This window comes from Bufo gargarizans, chromosome 9 (genome assembly GCF_014858855.1).
Source record: "Bufo gargarizans isolate SCDJY-AF-19 chromosome 9, ASM1485885v1, whole genome shotgun sequence".
Classification (NCBI taxonomy): Eukaryota; Metazoa; Chordata; class Amphibia; order Anura; family Bufonidae; genus Bufo; species Bufo gargarizans.
In genome coordinates this window covers 4,888,700-4,910,670 of record NC_058088.1, presented here as the reverse complement: position 1 = coordinate 4,910,670, position 21,971 = coordinate 4,888,700, and the positions used below count along the sequence as shown (strand labels likewise).

The window sequence follows — 21,971 nt, the reverse complement described above, 5'->3', positions numbered from 1 at the left end:
AAAGTGACCACCTCTGTAATAGTAGCCATCTCGGTGGTCGCCCACATTTCCTACAAAAGGTAACCTAAATGCTGACTGCTGGGTGCACTTCCCACAGGTGCACTGCTGCCTCACTATCGCCACCGAGAAACTTTCAGGTTGGACAACCGAAATTCGCGTCAGAGTTCTCGCCCTATTTGTAGTCTTAAAGGATAAGGGGGAACTATTAAGTCGGTAAGGGTCCATCTGAGACTGGGGCCCCCCGAATAAATGAATTTGTAGGTCTAGCGTTCGCACTGCTGCTCCGTTCATCTTTGAGACTGCAAGAAATGGCAGTCTCGTAAAGAGATGTATGGAGCGACAGTGCGCTTGACTGACTTGCCTCTGTGTCGGGGGGGTCCCAAGGGTTGAACCCTTGGATGGGGAGTAACTTGATACAGCAGGAATACCCCTTTAAAAGGATATATTGCTAAGGGTATTATGCCATCACTTTATGATAGCGTGTGCCACCGCTGTATTCATTTCTATGGGATAGCCAGGTACAGCGCTCCCATAGAAATGAATGGAGAGGCGGCGGCGCACATTTCCAACCAGCCACTCTGTCCATTTCGGGCGGGCTCCATGGGCTACGGAGCTCCCGTTTTCCTGATCTGAGGGTGGTCCCACCTATCTAATGATTCTCCGCTATCCTGTGGATTTTTATTCCCCTGGTTTTTATCACTTGTGGGTGTGATGGTCGGGTTCTGTATCTTGAGAAGACTCTGAATATTTCACACTCCCCTGGTCTTGTACAGCTTAGGGAGGGCCGACTAATGTGTCCTGACAGGTAGACTGTCGTGTGAGCGGAGCGCCTGTTATTACACCCTTGTGGCTAGAAATCTCCTCCTACAAGGAGACTCTAAAGTGCTGCACCTGCCATATGCCCCGTCTCTGCAGAGTTCCTGCCATCCGAGCTGTTCACATGAAAGGTCTGACCGGAAGGCGTCCCGGCAGCTTTGTGCATCCTCAGCCATGTTTGGGCTGCGAGTGACTCCTGCTTCCTACAGATACTGCCCTCCTCGCTCACATTTCCTGGAGCAGCTGCTTAATAGGATTTGTCCAGTAGGATCAGGCTGTGGGAATTCTCCTCATTCTTCATCCTTATTAGGCATTTGCAAACTTTTGAATTTTAGGTTGAGGAAATTCTTTCTCACACTGCCGCCCCCCCATATGCCGGCTGCCCCCTCCATATTATTCTCGCAAATGTGTATGTGATATCATGCCTCGCTCGGTCCTCCCCTAGGATGAATGTTGGTTTTGAACCTGCCACTAAAGGGACGAGGGTCATAGATATTTCTAAAAAAAAAGAAAAAAAAAACTCCTGTGCTGCAGCCCCAAATACGGCAAGTCCTGAGTGCCCCCGCGCTCGCAGTGCCTAAACTTAGCGGCCCTGGAATTTCAGCGGATTTAGACAGGATTGTTTTACATGAAGTCTGGAAAGAATGAAGCGATGATGGCCTGTGCACCCGTGAAGATGCCCGCTCAACAAGGGCGCAGCATATATGTGTATTGTATGGACCTTGGTTCTCAGTGCCTTGTCTTTAGGGGTCACTGGCATTCATTGGCTTCAATCTGTCTGTGATGGCATGCTGTCCCTAATGACATCACGCTGCAGACTCTAAATGAAAAGCCTATAGGACGTCCAACAACAGAGAAACTGATTCTATTAAAGCCCAACTGTCAGCAGATTTGTACCTATGACCTCATCTGACCTGTTACATGTGTGCTTGGCAGCTGAAGACATCTGTGTTGGTCCCGTGTACATATGTGCCCGCATTGCTGAGAAAAATGAGGTTTTAATATATGCAAATGAGCCTCTAGGAGCAACGGGGGCGTTGTCATTACACCTAGAGGCTCTGCTCTTCCTGCAACTGCCATGCACTTTCCACATTGACGGGGTCAGGCCGTGAAATTGCCATCACTGCCTGACCCTGTCAAAGTGCAGAGGGGGGCAGCAGGTACAGAGAGCAGAGCATCTAGGTGTAACGGCAACGCCCCTGTTGCTCCTAGAACCTCACTTGCATATATTAAAACATCATTTTTCTCAGCAATATTGGCACATATGGACATGGGACCAACATGGATGCCTTCAGCTCTTTAAGTTATTATGTGTGTATTTTAGATATAAAGACATCATGCAGAGTGGTGTATACTGGGGCACATCGGGGACATTTTTATAAATCCCTGCGCACCTGTTCAAATACTGCAGCGTGCGCCAGTGCAGGGAGGGAGGTGAGGCTCGCTGTCTCCACGCTCTCTTGCTTCTGGGCGATGACTGACATGTCTGTCATGGTCCAGCGGCGGGAGAACGTGGGGGCAGCGAGCCTCACCGGGCTCACCTCTCTCAGGTACAGCATGCTAGTATTATAACAGTACTGACTGTCAGCACCCAGAAGTGACAGCATAGTACAGGGGACCTTCAAAGTGGACCTGTCACCCCTCCTGCTATGTCCTGTGTAGTAATAACAATTGTGGAACATTTATTCTTCTGACTCTATTATGTTCCTTTATTATTCCTACTACATGTATATGAATCGCCAACTCGTAATTACTAGTTGGGAGTGTCTCCGAGCACAGACTGACACTTGATTTGACAATATCAGACACCCAGTTAACAATCTATTCATAAACTTTTAGTAGGAATGAAACGGCTTAAAATCATAATAGATCTCTAGTTACTAAAATGGGGCTAATCGGGAGAGGTGACGGCTCCACGGTAAGAATGGAAGTAAGAACTATTGGTTGACTTAGTTGGAGACTTGTCGAACTATGTGATCTGGTCTAATGTGACAAGTCAGTCATGCCCACCGGTGCAAAGGATTTCTCAAGAACTAGATGCACCACCGTGTGCGTTCGACAAAGGATAGAACATATCTTATTCTTAGCTGCAAATGTGGACCACGCGCCCATTGAAGTCAGTGGGTTCCCCAAAATAATGGATGCAACAGAGACGCCACACACATTCAATCCATATTTTGCAGATTGCAAAATACATGCGGTTGAGTGAATGCACCCCTAGACAGTGTCTGGGTGCACCGACGTTGGTGAATGTGGGCCATAGTGTGTGGAGGGTGGTGTAGATGCTCTGCTTTCGGTGTAGATGCTCTGCTTGCAGTTTAGGCTACTTTCACACTTGAGTTTGGAGCGGATCCGTCTGGTATTTGTACAGACGGATCCGCTCCTATAATGCAAACGATGGTATCTGTTCAGACGGAACCGTTTGCATTATATTTCACTAAAAAAGTCTAAGTGTGATTTGTATTCAGACGGATCCGTCCAGACTTTACATTGAAAGTCAATGGGGGGCGGATCCATTTGAAAAATGCACCATATTGTGTCACCTTTGAACGGATCCGCCCCCATTGACTTCCATTGTAACTCTGGACGGATCCGTTTGCCTCCGCACAGCCAGGCGGACACCCGAACGCTGCATTCGGGTGTCCGCCTGCTGACCGGAGCGGAGGACAGACTGTGCCAGACTGATTCATTCTGAGCGGATCCGCATCCACTCAGAATGCATTAGGGCTGGACGGATCCGTTCGGGGCCGCTTGTGAGAGCCTTCAAACGGAACTCGCAAGCGGAGCCCCGAACGCTAATGTGAAAGTAGCCGAAGTGTAAAAAAAAAAAAAAAGGCTTTCCTTTGCAAAAACCTATTTTGAATGTGAAAATGTAAAAGCCGTTGTCCCACTCTAAGTGCTAAAGTTTCACTTCCGACCTAATTATAAGCAGAAAAGTTCTTACGAGTGTGTAGATGCTTGCACTGTGTAATAGAGCGCTTCCTTCACACCTGGAAAGGTCCATGAGCACTCATTGTACCAAGAGCAGAGCGGTAACTAGAGGTGGCCTTCGTGGTAGTGCCCATAGGTGTCGGGGTACGACCACACCCTGCCTTCACACAACCATATTTTCCACCACCTCCAATCCACATTTTTTTTGCAGATAGGACGCCGACCAATTCATTTTTATGGGGCTGCAAAAAATGCGGACAGCGGGCAAATGTCAAATCGTAGAACGTGTTGAGCGAATCGAGCTCTGGATCCAAGATCCAAAGTCAATTCATTCAAAACTTCGTTTGACTGCTGTACAGAGATTCGTCTCTGCATCATCCAAATGTATAGGCTCTGGCGAGGGAAATTCGTTACAAGACTTTGGCAAATAATTTCGGACTTCGGTTTTTAAACTTAAAAACCATTTTAAAACTTGGATCCAAAGTTGGCTTTGCTGAGGCAGCAGCCCGTCCCAAAGCAGACTATGGATCCAAGCTTTAAAATTTGTTGTTTTTTAAGTTTAAAATTGATAGCCGAAGTTATTCAGTGATGACGAATTTCACCTCACTGGAGCCCATACATTTTAATGCTGCACGGAGACGGATCTTCGTACAGCATTCAAACGAAGTTTTGAACAAATCGACTTTGTATCTTGGGTCCAAAGCTCAATCCGCTCAACACTAAACATGTCCTATTCTCTTCCATTTTTGCAGGCAAGAATAGGCTTTTTATTTTTTTTATATTTTTTTTACACTGGTGCCCACAAAACACGCGAAATACACCCCAAGATGTGATTTGCAGGCTGAAAAACTGATGCGATCATGGTAAATGCAGCTTACGATGGGGTATTTTAGAGCGTGTCCTTCCTAGCTTTACCCCCGCCCCTCGCTCTGTGTTTGCAGGCCCCTTCCTTTCCCGCACACCCAGTTGTTTTACTAGTTTTCCAGGTTTGTGACTGAAGTTGTCGCAGACCAGTATGCATATTGCCCTTCTGCTGCTAAACCAGTTTCCGAGGCCTTGTAACTGTTTGCATAGATGGTGTCGGTGCCCTGCAGGGTGCAATGCACTAGGCTGAGCTCTTGCAGCATTTACTGGTGTATATGGGGTCGGGAAATTGTGCCGCTATCGAACACAACTTTTCTGCATCCCCAGTGTGGGAGGGCACTGGGCAGATGGTGGCAGTCAGTGTCTACACATGTGCTGGGCCCTGTGATCCCAGGCACAGACGTCCGTGTCCTCCAGCTTATTTCGAAAGTTGCATGAATGTAGTGTGAGAAATAAATGCCATATGTCGGGGGTATTTTTTCATTTTTTTTTGGTGAAGTGCAGTGTACTCCAGCACGAGGTGCCGCAGTGTCGGTGCAGAGCTGCATCAGGACGACTAGAAATGTGTGAAAACCACAGATGTGTTCAGCGCTGGGCGCCTCAGTTCCTTTATGGTTTCTCATCTTGAGCTGTTATTCGATTTGCAGAAGTGTTTCCTCCAGTCTGTGCATGTGAGGATTGTAGGGGTAGGTCTACCGATCCAGCAGATGCTGCCGTTCAGTAAGGCCTGATGCACACGACCGTATGTATTTTGCTGTCTGCAAAACACAGATCCGCAAATAATACGGATGGCATCCATATTGCATCCGTTTTGTAACAATTCCTATCCTTGTCCGCAAAACAATCCTTTTTCTGGGACAGCCATGTGGACATACGGAATGCACACAGAGTCTTTTCCATTTCCTCTGCATACCCATTGAAGTGAATGGTTTTGCATATGGGGCGCAAAAAAAAAGACAGGGGGGGGGGGTTAATACATTTGTGTGCATAAGCCCTGAAGCCGGACAAAAACCATTGCATGGACTGGTTTTGTCCGGCTGAAAACTGGCACTTGCGTCTAGCCGGATCCCACTATAGTCATATAGTCAAAGGGGTCCGGCTGTAAACGCAGCACCTGGCTAGGCCAGATCCGATAAACTCCAGCAGGTTGCTCTCTGCTGGATCAGTTATACGGAGGTATGAACCTACCTAAGGGAACACAGCAAGGTTAATGTGGTTTTCCAAATTTCATCAACACGGTGCATATTTTGTACGTGTGAAAACTGACCTGTGGTGCGACTTTCAGAATCCGTCCCCCGTCCCCTCAGTAGGGCAGGTAAAATGCACAGAAAATCAGCAGACAATTTAGTGGTTTTATGTGTTTCTGCAATAAATGGCAAAGGTTTCTGTGCAGTTTTTATTACATTTGCATACAAGTCTGCGCCATATTCCTACACCTTAGGCTTTATGCACACGACAGTTGTTTGGGTCCACATCAGAGTCACCTTTTTTTTTTTTTTTTTTTTCCCCAATGGGGCCGCAAAAGATGCGGACAGCACTCCGTGTGCTGTCAGCATCCGTTGCTCCGTTCCGAGGCCCCGCAAAAATAGGCATTTTTACAATGGGCCTTCGGTTCCGCAAATTGCGGAAGGCACACGGATGGCTTCAGTTTTTTTGCGGAGCCGCGGTTTGCGGACAGCAAAAAACAGAACTGTCGTGTGCATGAGGCCTTAGGGGAGCATGCACACGGTAGTGTAGTTTCAGGTGCATTCTGGCAGCCATGTGTGATCCTATCCTAGTAGCAAATTCTGGACTTTTTGATTGACTTTTTTACAAGCATGTGTAGTGGATGTTACACTTCGCAACAAGGCCAAAAACCGCACGTCTGCTTTGTCTACTGATAATAAATGCCTGTTAATGGCCGTAAGGTTGGCATAAAGTAGTTGGCACACATTACTTTGGCAACCCATACTGACTTTTTGGTGCAGCTTGGCCGCCCGGAGGCAGCCTCGTGGGACACCACCCTAACTATTTTGATCGTTAACCGCCCTGTCCTGTGACACCCCTCACTCCTCGTGTTTTTCCTACGGCATTCCACAGATGTCACCTACAGGACGCGCTCGGCATGCCTATGACGTGTCTGTGCATTAGCGTTTACATTGTACAAGAGCAGAGTATACATTGGATGCATAGTTTCCATTAGCTCATAGTAATACTTCAAGTTTCTGTAATGCAAAAATCCACCCCTTGTTAATTTGTCCAAAATGGATTTCACAAGTGTCCTGTCCAGAGAGCATTTCAGTTTGCTCGGCGCGTTACGACGGAAATGCTCGGCCGGCAGGAAATTTGTCGGCCTGGGTGGGGGGGGGAGAGGTTCGTACGTGTGTCCTTGCAAATGGTGGTTCATGTCAACACCTTTTAGACTGTCTGCAGACCAGAGACATGGTGGGATGCTGAGGGGGTTAAACCTAGATGCGTGGGACTTTGTCCCCGCACATTCCTGGCCTTCCTGTCCTGTGTGTTTAACATTCCTCCTGTCGCTGAAGGGTTCAGCTTGATTATGTCTTGATCGGCAGAGTTTTGCTGGACGCCGTCCCAGCCAGGAAGCACTACATCATTCCCAGGGAAAACTTGTTTCTGCTTCTGTGTTCCAGAGAATTCCAAAAACACCGGCCACAGTAAACCCAGCGTCTCATGGCGGGGTGGCCGTCCTCCTCCGTGGATCCTAACGGCTTGAACTCGCTGGTTTCCTGCCTTGCCCCATACCTTCCGAGAGATAAGGTGCTTGCAGAACTCGGGATGGAACATGACGGGAGCGTGCGCTTCCTGCCGCACCTCTCTTCTAAATTTCATTAGAGTCCAGGAAGCTAGTTGCAATTGCGTCTTTCTTGGGTGCAATGCAAACTTTTTTTTTTTTTTTTTTTTTTTTTTAAGCATGCATTTTTCTCAAGCCCGTTCCTACACTCTTCCATTGACAAACTTCCTTTGTCATCGCCCCCTCCCAGTCAAAATACAACTGTTTGTCCAGCCAGAAAGCTCACAGATCAGTAATGGATTTAGATTTACAAGCAGGGGCTTTGATGCCACATTCATGGGAATCTTCCTCCCCCCTTTCCTTGCTCAGATGAATGACTGACTGACTGATTTCACGACTTGCCTGTGCCACATTCCTCCGGGCTGAGCTAATGCCTGCCATGCTGGTTAGCCTGAGGCAGGAAGGGTGGGGACAGCTGGCCTCATCCTTCCCATTCAGTCCCGTCCCCCCCCCCCCCCCTTTACCTGATGCTGGGACGCCGTGCCCACCAGAAGCGTATAGTGTGGTGGGGATGGTCATGTCCTTGGTATGCACCAAAGCCCCAGTTAGCTTTCTGGTGACGCTAGTTGTGTCCCTTTTTGCATCTTAATTGAAGGTCGGAGGGGCGCTCAGACATTTCAACTGCTTGCAGACAGTGAATTGAAGTATTCCTTCAGTTCCTTCAGCAGGGCGGTCTGCCTGGTTCTGATGGACGTGAGCAAGGTCTCATCCTTGTTTCTGGGGGATTAAGGGAAATTAAAATCTGCTGCATGCCCTGAATGTCACAAGTTAAAAGGGTTTAGGAAATCTGGCCCTTTTGTTAGTCCTGTGGAAGAAAGATAGTTTAGTTAGTTCTTACTCCGCCGCCGCTGCCTTCCCTTCTCTTCCTGTTAAGCCGCATTTACTATGAAGCAGCTGAACAGGAAGAAAAGGGCCCACATCCAGTTGGGACCCGCAGTCAGTGCGAGTTCAATGGAGATGGCGCAATTGGCTGTGTGAAACACGGACAACTACGAAGTACTACTTCCACTGGACAGAAGAGAGGCTGGATTTCCAAAAAAGCCTTGAAAACCCCTTAAATTGGTGTAAATTCCCTGTATTTCGTGATTCTGTAATGGGTGAAATCTGCATATTGTGAACGCACCCGTCTGAGAAACAGGAATGAAGCCATCTCGGGACTGTTCACACTGATAGTGTATATAGATAAAAGCTCAGCAATTGGTTCCCCCGTATGTTCAGGTAAAAATTGTAGAGCTCTGTAAAGCCCATTGACACCATTTTTACCCAACCTCGCCTGCATATTGTAACCTCCTTTCAGAAATGTGTTGGGCTCTGTTCACACTGTTCCGGATTCCATCAAAGATTCCGCAAGCATCGCTATTTATTAATTTTTTTTCCCCCTTCCCCAACGAAATTAATGCTGTTAGTTGATGGGTTCTGTCAGTTGTGACTGATCTACAACCTCCATAATTTCTGTTTCTGTGATGGAGACGGAAATCCGAAAGCAGATTTTTAAAAAATTGTAAGGAAATATCCCTCCCTGATTATTAGTGCATAGCTCCGAATTCCCAGTAGATGGATTAGATGAAGAGCATAGGACGTCCATTCAGTTTTTTTCTGACTCATCCGAGGAGATTCCTACAAAATGCTGAGGCAGCTCCCCAAGGGCGCGATAAACTCTACAGCGCTGGAGTGGTGACTGGTGTCGCTGTTCTCCGGACCACACACGACCCTCTTTCCTGTGTGTCTGCGGCCTACGTTCTGGGGTTATACTGTAACATTTATATAGACTGTGTGTATTATTATAGCTTTACATTTAACTGTTTGTACTCTTCCCCTCACCTAAAGCCCCAGAGATGCCCTCACCATGTCTAGAGAGAGATATAGCTATATATTTAGAAGTGGGGGATGAATAATGGGTGTCTGGGGCGCTTCACCTGCTTCTGAGATCACTACGCCAGCGCTGAGGAGAAGGGAGCAGGGAAGCTACGGAGCATGTGTGTCCACCTCTGATTGCAGGGGGCGCTACCAGAGGGAAATCTACCGTACATAATAAAACATAACAGTATTTTTATTGCATATATATTTTGCAGTAATATTTCATTTAAAATATCCTATTCATTGCATAGTAAGGACTCTGTGAGGTGGGCACCTGAACAGACCCCTTTATTTACTGGGGCCAGTTCTATTTCAGATCCGGCACTTGTTCTGGAGCAGAACAGAAATAACCTGTGCTAATGTGAACATGCCCTAATGCTTTTTATGGGGGGGTTAGCAGAGAATTTAATAGTTAAATCCTGATTAGACTGCTGCTATCAGACGGGTTGACTTGTTTTTGTAGACCGCGCTGACATTAATGCGAAGCAGCAGACCTCCTCCAGCACCGAAGGTCTCGCAAGGCGAGCGAGCTCATTAGGTGTGGCAGGCAGTAATGAGCGCAGGGCAAGTCATTGCATAGAGAGTTCAGGGTGTGTACAAGGGGGAATGAGCGCCGGTTACTGCAGCCGGTTCACATTCCTCACACCTCACCTGCCCCCTTCTCAAGGACGCCCCTATCCTACTCGTGAAACTATGACCTGGAAGGTGCAAGAATGTGAGGAATTGGAGTATGTGCGTGCTCGGGCTGGGCAGGTCTCCCAGATACGGGGACAGGGTGTCGTAACAGAACAATGGAAATTTCTGCTCTGCAGGTGAAAGAATCTGCCAGTGTGGTATGAGTAAGCCGGCGCCGTAACAGGTGCTGCATCCAAGGATGTCCTCACCCTCGCCGTATTGATGCAATAAAGGGGTGTGCCCTCTCTCCTCTACAACACCCTCCGCTGCCTCAAGATTTTGTAATTGAAAAGGTATTCCCACCCCCTTCCTCGCCCTGCGGGCGAACCTGAGAGTGACGGCAGCGCCGCCCCACTGTGCAGAAAACTTAGAAGGCCCACATTAAGAATCTAGCTGAAGTGTCAGCTCTGTGGGCAAGAAAATGTTTAGTAGAAATAGGCCGCAGGCCTGTAAATGGAGTAAAGCCAGGCAAATGCCAGTTTCTCTGCTGGGAGTCGGCATCCAGGGGGGCGGGGGTTAAGCTTGTATTTGCAGTGAGTGATAATTGTGCGCCTATTTAGGGAGATGTGACTCAGTCTGGTTTGTGCGTGGAGGGGGGGCCCCAGGAAATGACCCAGAAAATGTTTTTCTTACTAGAAGGTCCCTTGGCGGGCACCTGACTCCTCTTCTGAGATGGCGGATCCACCCACTGGCTCTGTCCAGCTTGCATGTCTTGGGTGGTGGCATGTCATGAGGCGTTTCTTCCATGTCACGCACTGATTCAGAGACCTTTCCACTCATTATTTCATTTTTTTTATTTTTTTGTGCTCTGCACCATATTGTGAATCATTCATTCTGCAGGCCGAGGTCCCAGTGTAATAATTTACCCAGTGCTTCGCTATATGACATTCCGGGATAAGCATTTATGGCATGTAGTAAATGTAGAGCCCGCCACCTTGGGCCGGATGCCAGAGGGACCCAGCCCTGGCTTATGGAGAAGGTTTCATTGATACTTCTTTTAAGACATTCAGATCCTATGACTTATAGATTGACGTGTTTCTCATGTGGCACTGTCCAAACCAAAGGACATGACAATTCTGCGGATCTCTGTGTGAAGCGCCAGTGATGAAACGTTCAGAATCCCCGAGGATGCATTTGGTTACAGAATCTGGTAAATTGTTTCAGTTTTTGTAAATTGGACATTGTGAGCGGCACTGGATGATAACTAGGGATGAGCGAACTTGTGTTTTTCAAGTTATCTAAGAATTCCGCTACCATGGATCATAACGGAATTATTAGATATCCCGAACCTTGTACGCCGAACTTGAAAACAAGTTCAACACTAATGATAACACATCAATCGGCGCTAGTTTGCATCGTCCTGATTACACAGGCTGGTGCAAAGCAAGTGCGAGAGGAAGGATCACTACCGCGGTCATTCCTCCCTCCTTCAGTTCTGTTGATTATGGCCAGTGCACAGGGAGATGTGCCGCCGATAATCTGGCATCCTTCACCCTGATGATAGAGGCCCATTATACCTGCTAATTATCGGGAACGAAAGTTGCTTTGAATGCTTGTTCCCGATAACTGGCCCACAAAGCATGCGGTCTGCTGGGAACCTAAGGATGGCCTTTAAATATGCCGCTCTGGCAGAGTCTCCTCTTCCCTGAAACCAAACGGATTGGACATGTCGGGAGGCCCCTGTGCACATTAGGTGGTTGGCCAGTCCCACCAAAATTGGGGTCGGTATACGTCTAATGTGTATGATCAGCTATAGTCCCCGGTGGTCATTGCTGAAGGTTAGACAGGATTTTGGACTAATTCTCGGATGTGGACTGTACGGGGTGTCTGCCCCTGTGTGCTTTGTAGGGACAGTAAGTACACAGCGGCTTCACCATGTTTAATGGCAGGTATGGAGGTCGCTGCCTTGTCCCTCTACCAAATTAAGACACGGATTAGGCTACTTTCACACTAGCGTTCGGGCGGATCCGTTCTGAACGGATCCGCTCATATTAATGCAGACGGAGGCTCCGTTCAGTACGGATCCGTCTGCATTAATAACTTTAAAAAAATTCGCAAGTGCGAAAGTAGCCTGCGCGGATCCGTTCAGACTTTCAATGTAAAGTCAATGGGGGACGGATCCGCTTGAAGATTGAGCCACATTGTGGCATCTTCAAACGGATCCGTCCCCATTGACTTACATTGAAAGTCTGGACGGATCCGCACGCCTCCGAACGGCCAGGCGGACACCCGAACGCTGCAAGCAGCGTTCAGCTGTCCGCCTGTCCGTGCGGAGGCGAGCGGAGCGGAGGCTGAACGCCGCCAGACTGATGCAGTCTGAGCGGATCCGCCTCCATTCAGACTGCATCAGGGCTGGACGGCTGCGTTCGGGTCCGCTCGTGAGCTCCTTCAAACGGAGCTCACGAACGGAAACCCGAACGCTAGTGTGAAAGTAGCCTTACACATGAATTGGAAAGAAGCGCTGAATTTATCTGTTTTTCGATTTTATTTATTTATTTTTTTAGGTCAAACCTGCCTGGTACATTTGGAGAACATTTTTATGTTGCCAGACTGTCCCTTTTTAAATGTGATCATACATCCAAGGGTACAAACACACAACGGCCAAAATCCACGTGCCATGCATTTACTGCCGATTGGTGCCATTTTCAAAATAAGGGCTGCACATTTTTGCAAATAAACAGCCGTTTTAGGCGCAAAACAATGCGGCCCCTTGCTCTTTACCTGTAAAATTGTGCAACCATTTGGCAGTGGTTGTGCCAAGTTTGCAAGTTATAACTAGCAGATTGGTAAAGGTCCAATTGCTGGGATCTCCATTCATCCCGGGAATGGCGTTCCTGTTCCCCTGATCTGATGGAGCGACAGACCGAGCATGCACCCTTCCATTCATTCTCCATGAGAGTGCTGTACTCTGTCCGGCAGTGCCATAGACAATAAGTGGCGTGTCGGGGCGCATGGTCAACCTGTCGTTCCATCAGATCAGGGAAACAGGATTGACGGGTGTCCCAGCAGTCAATCCCCCAGCCAGAGGTTGCAATAACACCTGTACAAGCGCATTGACGATACGCCTTAGACTTTTTCCTGCCATTCATCAGCGCAGTGAGCGCTGTGAACGGCACAGGCAGTGCAGCGATGCTGCTGATGCCTGAAACGGCCAATAACAAGGCTCCTTACAGTGAGGAGCTTTGTGATTGGTCAGTTTGAGCGGGCTGCCGAACTTATGGCACACCTCTCTGGTGAGGAAGGAGGCGCTCGATCCTCACTGGCGGGATAAGTGGCCTTGCTGTGTAGTGGGGGTCCCGGATCTGATCGCCTTGTTTTTCTCTATAATGATGAGTCTGAAGCTCTCGGCTGAGCGTGGTCTCACCTCCCTGCTGAACGCGGTACTGAAGACGGCCTCAATAGAAGGTCTCGGGGACAGTCTTCACTACCGCGCTGAGCAGTGAGGGAAAAGGGGCTGAGTGCTTCAGACTCCTGCTTATAGAAGTCAGCGGGGGTCCCAGTTGACAGCACTGATTGAATAATGTCAGGCTGTGCAGAGACGCCCCCATCTGGACCTTCACTGCAAACTGCCAGCAAGTCATTCATAACTGCTGGGGGCGTAGAGTAGGTGCCGAGGAGAGGCGTGCTTAGGCTCTGCTGAAGGGCGGCCTGGGCACTCAATGGGGGTGTTCCTGGGCGCCTTTGAACAAAAATAACGCCCCTCTGGGCTCCTTACTGCCTCATTTGCATAGGGAATAAAGTGGATTTTTTTGAGATGGAAAGAAAAGCACATCTGGAAAGGAGGTAGTAAGTGCTACAAGACAATAGTTTTAGTTTAATGGTGATTCTGGTGACAGATTCCCTTTAACGACAGGTGATAAATATCGATCTTAGGACAAACCTTTTAAACCTCATAAAATCACTGCAACAGTGACCTCAGTGGTGCCGACCCCCCTCAGAGCAACAGTGACCTCAGGGGTGCCGACAAACTTCCCCCCCCCCCCCCCCCCCCCCCCCAATTTATGCATGGAAGACAGTTCTTGATACTAGTAATGCTTTCCCTGCATAAATAGCAACCACTTAATGTTATGTAGGCCTTCGTATTAATATTTGAATTACTGTAACTTTTGTTCTCCTCATCGGCTAAAAAATACTGGTGTGAGGAGTATTTTTCTCTTCCAGAAAAAATGTAGTGCGACCTCGGCCCCCAGCGACTAGTTATCCCCTGTCCTGTGGATAGGGATAACTTGCATACTTGGCACATCAATCGTTATGAAATCAGTCGTGATTCGCAGTGCATTGTGGCACACTTTTAGGCTGCATCTCGGCCATCCCTGGCTTGTACATGTAGCCTTAGGCTGGTTTCACACTGCCTTCCAGCTTCCGGGAAACGGCTGGGCAAAAACAGCTGTCTGCTTCGGCTGATTTCCTGGCATATTTGCTGGGGCAGCCTGATCTCCGCTGGACCCCATTATAGTTAATGGGCCGGGCGGCATTCCGGCCAGGACAGCCTGCCGGATCTGTAAAACGCTAGTGTGAAACTACCTGTAGGGAATCATTGTGGAGAGTGATGTCCGTACATTTAGTTGATCATCAGTCGGATTTCATTGTATTTTGATGCGTCTACTTCTCCAGGTTGTTGACTGAACTACTTCTTCTCTCCGCAGACGTTCACGGCTTGGTGTAACTCCCACCTGAGGAAGGCCGGCACTCAGATCGAGAACATAGAGCAGGATTTCAGAGATGGGTTAAAGCTGATGTTACTCCTGGAAGTTATTTCAGGTGGGTTTTTCATAAAATGTGTCTTGGCTGAGGTCAGGCACACACAAGGCACTTGTTCGGCCATCTCTCTCGATTCCCTCATACACAGGTCTGCTCGGCCAAACACATAGGAAGAGGTGGAGGAAGCTGCAATTTATCTTCCTGAGGGCAAAGGGATCGGGCAGTTGAAATCCAGCTTGCCCAATCCTTAGCAATATATCAGAGGAGAGGTGAAAGCATGGTTGGCAGGTCCCGCTGTGCTTGAGCACTGCAGACGTGAGACGGTAAAGCGGGTGTCAGGTACTTGACTTTTTTTCTTTCATTCGCCTTTCTTTTAGGAGAACGTCTTCCCAAACCAGAGAGAGGAAAGATGAGAGTCCATAAGATCAACAACGTCAATAAAGCGTTGGACTTCATTGCCAGTAAAGGGGTGAAGCTGGTCTCCATTGGTGCTGAAGGTGGGCAGATCCTTCTGCATCTATGTGCTCAGAGGTTGAGTACTGGCTGGAGCGCCCTTAATGCTTTATTTTTCTTCTAGAAATTGTGGATGGGAACGCAAAGATGACTTTAGGAATGATCTGGACCATTATCCTTCGTTTTGCCATTCAGGATATCTCTGTGGAAGGTAAGTGCTTTTTCGTCTTGCATCACTTATTATTTTGTCATCAGTTCCGTGTTCCTGTCTCGTGCTGAACTTCTTCTTTTGGTGTCTCCACAGAAACGTCTGCAAAGGAGGGATTATTGCTCTGGTGTCAGCGGAAGACTGCGCCTTACAAGAATGTCAATGTACAGAACTTCCACATCAGGTGACGCCTTGCATGCAGAATATACGACCCTCTGTAACTGGGGTTCCACTAATGCTATAAGCATTCAGTCACTGTTTCTGGTAGTGCGGTCATTCTCATGGAATATGTCATTCATTATTGCCCAGATCTGCTTTTGCGGTTGCAGATATTGTGCCTTAGTCTTTGATGTCTGTAGATATATACAGAAATCTTCGTCGCTTACCGTGGATGACGGGGCCAGGCAAGAGCACAATGAAGATGCCTGGCCCTGTCTATCAAGGGAAGGGGGCACACCTTGGTGCACTGAAGCCCTTAAAGGGGTTGTCTCATGACAGACAATAGGGGCATATCTCTAGGATATGCCCCCTTTGTCTTATATGTGTGACCCGCACCTATATCGAGAATGGAGCCCCGAAAGTGAAGAAAGGCACACAGCGCATGTGAAGCCGCCCTCCATCCTGTTCTAACAATTGGTGGTGGTCCCAGCATGTGGATAGGGGATAACTTCTAACAACTGGAATACCCCTTTTAAGCTTTATACTTTTGCATTATACTCCTGGCTATCTGACAACCTGTCTTTTGACGGCAGGTGGCATAGATCCCAATTCCGTAGCAGCGTTATTTGACATTGCTGCTTTGAAACTTCTGCAGTTTAGCAGAGCAGGTTGGGATCCCTGGGTAAATGTTAGTTGGTTTATCGCTTCCGTATTCATTTGCAGCCTGTATACCACTGAGTGCTATGGCAGGGTTCCTATGTATGCCCCAGTTTACTGTGGAAAACTGCAAACTAAAATCTAAAAATTGATTATGGCAGAAGACGTGACAAAACTGTATACAATCTGTAATTTACAAACTGCACTTGTGGACTAATAGTTTTTGTTGTCTCCTGCTGCAGCTGGAAGGACGGCCTTGCCTTCAATGCCTTGATCCACAGACACAGGCCTGAGCTTATAGAATATGACAAATTGAGAAAGGTAAGTGGAGATCAGTTATAGTCTCTAGTCACCCAGACCTCATTCATATGTTGATCAATTTCCTGATGTTTGTTTTTGTGCTCATATCCTAGGATGACCCAATCACTAACCTGAACAATGCCTTTGAGGTGGCCGAGAAGTATCTGGATATTCCTAAGATGTTGGATGCTGAAGGTATGGTTCTCAGGAGTTAAAGGAGTTTTCCGATATTTTACTACTGATGACCTGTCATCAGTATCTGATCGGTGGGAGTCCAACACCTAGGACCTTGAACGATCAGCTGTTTGAGAAGGCATCGGTGCTCCTGTGAGTACCGCAGCCTTCTCACAGTTTTTCCTAGGCCAGAGACGTCACGTTCATCAGTCACATGGCATAGGCGCAGCTTAGCCCCGTAGAAGTGAATTGGGCTGAACTGCGATACCGAGCACGGCCACTATACAATGTACAGAGCACTGGTGCCTTCTCAAGCAGTTCATAGGCAGGGGTCCTCACCGATCAGATACAGTACTAAAATGTTGGAAAACCCTTTTTTAATAACTGGAAACAATGCTGCTCTATTTAGTTAATATTAATCAAAGGCCAGTCAGCATTATAATCTTGTCCTTCTCACGTTCTTCAGGCATTGGCTGTTTTAATTTCTCAGCACAAGCCCCTTCCAAAGGCCCCTGAATGTTAACCACTTTTCTTATTTTATTTTTTAATTCTTTCCTTCGTTTACAGACATAGTCGGCACCGCTCGTCCTGATGAGAAGGCTATCATGACATACGTGTCCTCTTTCTACCACGCCTTCTCAGGAGCCCAGAAGGTAGTCTTTGGGGTGACCACAGTGCCCCCACCTGTCTCCTCTTGCTCTTTATCTCTTCCGCATGCCTCATATGCTTTTCTTGCAGTTGCGCGGCATGTTGTCACCTCTGTGTTGGGAATCTTGTAGCTGGAGTGTTTGAGACACTTTCTCAAAGTACTAAAGAGTTATTTAACTCTGGGGATAAGATGAACTACGCCCAGCTTATTATTCCTGGCGCAGACAAGAGGGCAGAGAGGTGCAGATCTGGGACAGGAAGCCCTTAGCCTGGCTCCTGGCTGGTCCTGCACCACCTCACCTGGCACTTGTCCTTTTCTTTCCTCTTTGCACAGATATTGTGGGCACTCTCAGGCCTGATGAGAAAGCCATAATGACCTACGTTTCCTGCTTCTACCACGCTTTCTCTGGGGCTCAGAAGGTGAGCTTCTGCTGGCATTTCTTACTGGGTGTTAACCTGTCCTGATCTTGTTTCTTCTCTTGGGGTCATAACCTCAGAGCAACGCCTTTCCTAATTACTAAAGACTTTAATTAACTGCAACCTCCTCATATTTTCTACAGTACAAATTATCTTACAGCACTGGTTAAGCTTGTTTCCTCCTGATAGATGGCTAATCATCTCTAAGATTCTTCTTTTTCCCTAGCCCGTTTTTTTTTTTCAATATATATATTTTTTTTTTTGGGTTGTTTTTTTTAGCCGTTTTGGTGGTTTTGTAAAATGCCCCCTAAATTTTTTTTTGTATATGTACACTACACTAACTTGCTATAGAATTTAAAGGGGTATTCTGGTTATATAAAGTTATCCCCATCCCTAGGACAGGTGATAACTATTAGGCCTAGTTCACACGAACGTGTGTGATCCGTGGCCGTATTGCGGGCCGCAATACACGGCCACAGTTCCGTGTGCATTCCACATCACGGATGCGGACCCATTCACTTCAATGGGTCCGCAAATCCGGAATTGCAGAACGGCCGCACGGAACGGGACCCTCGGATACACTACGGAGTGCTTCCGTGGGGTTTCGTCCAGTACTTCCGTTCCGCAAAAAGATAGAACATGTCCTATCTTTTTGCGGATCGCGGACCCATTAAAGTGAATGGGTCCGCGATCCGATGCAGCTGACCTACGGCCGGCGATCGTGCATAGCGGCCCGCAATTTGCGGGCCGCAGCACGGGTCACACACGTTCGTGTGAACTAGGCCTTATATTAGTAGGTGTCCCACCGCCGAGACCCCATACCCTGTGGCATCTCCCAAAATGAACTGAGCAGCCGGTCAGGTATTTTTCCATCCTCTCCTTTAATTTCTATGGGAGTGGCAGAGATAGCCAAGCTTTACTCACAAAGAAATTAATGTAATGGCTGAGTGTTTGCCCGAGCGGCCGCTCCATTTGTTTTGGGAAGGGGTCGCCCTTCTCATGATGAGTGGAGATCCTATCAGTAGGGCCATCACTGATCTAATACCGTAGTTTTCCTCTGTTCTGTGCAAAGGGGACAACTTTATATAACCACAATACCCCTTTAAGCGTACGGTAGCAGATTTTTCACTGCTAAATTGCCACAGTTTTGTGTTGCAAATGGTGTCATTAGCGTTAGATATTTGTAGAGTAAATTGCCATCCTGCAGAATTAAGATATACACTGCTGGTCAGTATCCGCTGTAAATTTCTTCTGCAGCGTATGGATTAAATTTCTCTATTTCCCATCCGCTTTGCTGCTACAGGATCTTTGCTGGATTTGTCTGCATGTGATTCCGCTGTAGTGGCCATTCTGGGATACTTCTACTCCTGTTCTAGTGAATGGGACCATTAGCTGCGGTACCAGAGAATGGTCAGTGTATGGCGCTGTGGTTTTATACGGCTCCATTCGCTCTTTACTGCCAGCACCAATCTCATATTGATGACCCATCCAATGAGTAGGTCATTAATATGTGCGTCCTGGAAAAGCTATGTCGGCAATTTTTAAGCAAAACCATCCAGCACTTGGTGCAAGCTGTCACTGCTGCATTGTGTATGAGGATTTCCACTATATTTCAAGCTGCGTGCACAGATATCACTGCCTTGGTGTATGTTCGTGCCTCTGCTCCTGGGAGTCCAGGCTCTTATCTCTGTTATTGGCTGCTGACTTGTAGTTGGAGGTTTCCTAGTATTGCTGCCTGGGTCACACTTCTGATTTATTGTTGGTAATGATGACTTTTTGAGAGTGCTCTTCACAGGAGTTGTCAGATCTTTCTAAACATGATGTCGTCCTTTAGGCTGAGACAGCAGCCAACAGAATCTGCAAGGTCTTGGCTGTGAATCAAGAGAACGAACATCTGATGGAAGACTACGAGAGACTGGCCAGCGATGTGAGTCATTCATGTCTCCTTAGCTTTCAAAGTTTCACCTCTCCCTTGTCTCCACTATTACTAGTAAATCGTCTTTGTGAATTTAAGGATGCGATGCATTCACCTGTTACGCTTTCTTTTACTTCCTTTATTATCTATTGTTTAATCTAGTTAACTAAGTGCTAGGTTTGCAGCTTAATATGGGACCCAAACCAATTGCAAGGCTACCTGCGCATGTTTCGGATTACTCGTGGTAAAACTGTACCGTAATACAGTACCAGCAAAGTGTGTGAGATTAAACCAATCTCATGTTCTCTGCTTTTTATTTTATTTTATTTTCTTTTTCTTTTTCATGCGGAAATTGACCTGCCGTGCGGATTTTGATGTCAGTTTTTTCACCTTTTTCAATTAAAGAGATCTGCATCAAATCAGCAACAAATCTGTAGATTTTGGTGCAGAAACGTACAGAAACTTGCATGGAATTTCTGCAAGCATTACCCACACTCGTATGCAGATAGCCTAAGAATACAGGGTTGCAGTGCCGATTTTAGCACTGCATCCCCTTCACTATTTTTCTCTGCACAGCAGTGCTGTTCGCTGTATGGCCGCTTTCACACAAGTGAGTTGTAGACTACAGACTCTGAGCTTGAGTACAACACAGCTCCCGTCCTGAACTTCCAGCACTGCCGGGGTCGCATGGCATTATATTGATTTATGATGCTATGTAACCCTTACAGCTCTGGAATGTATTGGATAACACTGACAGCAATATGTCAGTGTCATCTAATACATTCCAAAACTGTAAGGGTTACATAGCATCATAAATCAATATAATTCTATGCGACCCCGGCGGTGCTGGGAGTTCAGGACGGCAGCTGTCTTGTACTCGCACTGAGTACGGAGTGTACAACTCCCTCGTGTAAAAGGGCCTATAGAGAACAGCAGCATGGCCCCATTAAAGGGAAGGGAGCGCTGCCAAAAAAGTTTAAAGGAGCTACACCAGCGCTATAAGCCCTTTATCCTCAGGATCTAAGGGGGTCTCCGACTGATCATAAAATGATGACATATCCTAGCAGTGTGCCAGTATTTCATAAGATGGGACTACCCTGTTAATATTAGTCTGAAGATTTGCTTTACATTGGGAACAATTAAAAGGCTAAAGGCTGTATTACACTGGCCGATAATCGCTAACGAGCTTTCACATGAATGCTCGTTAGCAATCATCTTGCAGTGTTAGGCTACTTTCACACTTGCGTTCGGAGCCGATCTGTCTGGTATCTGCACAGACTGATCCGCACCTATAATGCAAACGCTTAGATCCGTTCAGAACGGATCCGTTTGCATTACCATGAAAAAAATTATTATTTTTTTTGTTCATGATAGTGCAAACGGATCCGTTTTGACTTAACATTGAAAGTCAATTTGGGACGGATCCGTTTGAAAATTGAGCCATATTGTGTCAACTTCAAACGGATCCGTCCCCATTGACTTACATTGTAAGTCTGGACGGATCCGTTTGCCTCCGCACGGCCAGGCGGACATCCGAACGCTGCAAGCAGCATTCGGGTTTCCGCCTGCTGAGCGGAGCGGAGGACAAACGGTGCCAGACTGATGCATTCTGAGCGGATCCGCATCCACTCAGAATGCATTGGGGCTGTACGGATCCGTTCGGGGCCGCTTGTGAGAGCCTTCAAACGGAACTCGCAAGCGGAGCCCCGAACGCAAGTGTGAAAGTAGCCTAAGGCCTCTTTCACACGGGCGTCATGTTTTTTGCCCGGATAAGAGGCGGGTGCGTTGCGGGAAAATGCGCGATTTTTCCGCGCGAGTGCAAAACATTGTCATGCGTTTTGCACTCGCGTGAGAAAAATCGCGCATGTTTGGTACCCAAACCCGAACTTCTTCACAGAAGTTCGGGCTTGGGATTGATGTTCTGAAGATTGTATTATTTTCCCTTATAACATGGTTATAAGGGAAAATAATAGCATTCTGAATACAGAATGCTTAGTATAATAGTGCTGGAAGGGTTAAAAATAATAAAGTTAACTCACCTTCTCCTCTTGTTCAGGTAGATGCCGGTCTGTTCTTTAGCTGTGGGCTGAATGACCTGAGGTGACGTCAGATCACATGCTCCAATCACATGGTCCATCACCATGGTGATGGAGCATGTGATCTGACATCACCACAGGTCCTTCAGCCCACAGATAAAGAACAGACCGGCATCTACGCGAACAAGAGGATAAGGTGAGTTAACTTTTTTATTATTTTTAACCCCTCCAGCACTTTTATACTAAGCATTCTGTATTCAGAATGCTATTATTTTCCCTTATAACCATGTTATAAGGGAAAATAATACAGTGAATAGACTGTCACCTAGAACCCATGCGTGAAAATCGCACCGCATCCGCACTTGC

The 21,971-nt window shown here is 47.3% G+C and overlaps 1 protein-coding gene across 1 annotated transcript in view; it reads left to right on the top strand.

Annotated features, from left to right (window-relative positions):
* The window catches only part of ACTN4 (actinin alpha 4), a 47,098-nt gene that overhangs the window by 15,844 nt on the left and 9,283 nt on the right, over nt 1–21,971 (top strand). The window contains exons 2-9 of the mRNA XM_044305342.1: nt 14,584–14,698; nt 15,016–15,135; nt 15,216–15,302; nt 15,396–15,483; nt 16,358–16,436; nt 16,529–16,610; nt 17,157–17,242; nt 19,489–19,581. Coding sequence (XP_044161277.1) covers nt 14,584–14,698; nt 15,016–15,135; nt 15,216–15,302; nt 15,396–15,483; nt 16,358–16,436; nt 16,529–16,610; nt 17,157–17,242; nt 19,489–19,581 — 750 coding nt within the window. The remainder of the gene's footprint in view (nt 1–14,583; nt 14,699–15,015; nt 15,136–15,215; nt 15,303–15,395; nt 15,484–16,357; nt 16,437–16,528; nt 16,611–17,156; nt 17,243–19,488; nt 19,582–21,971) is intronic.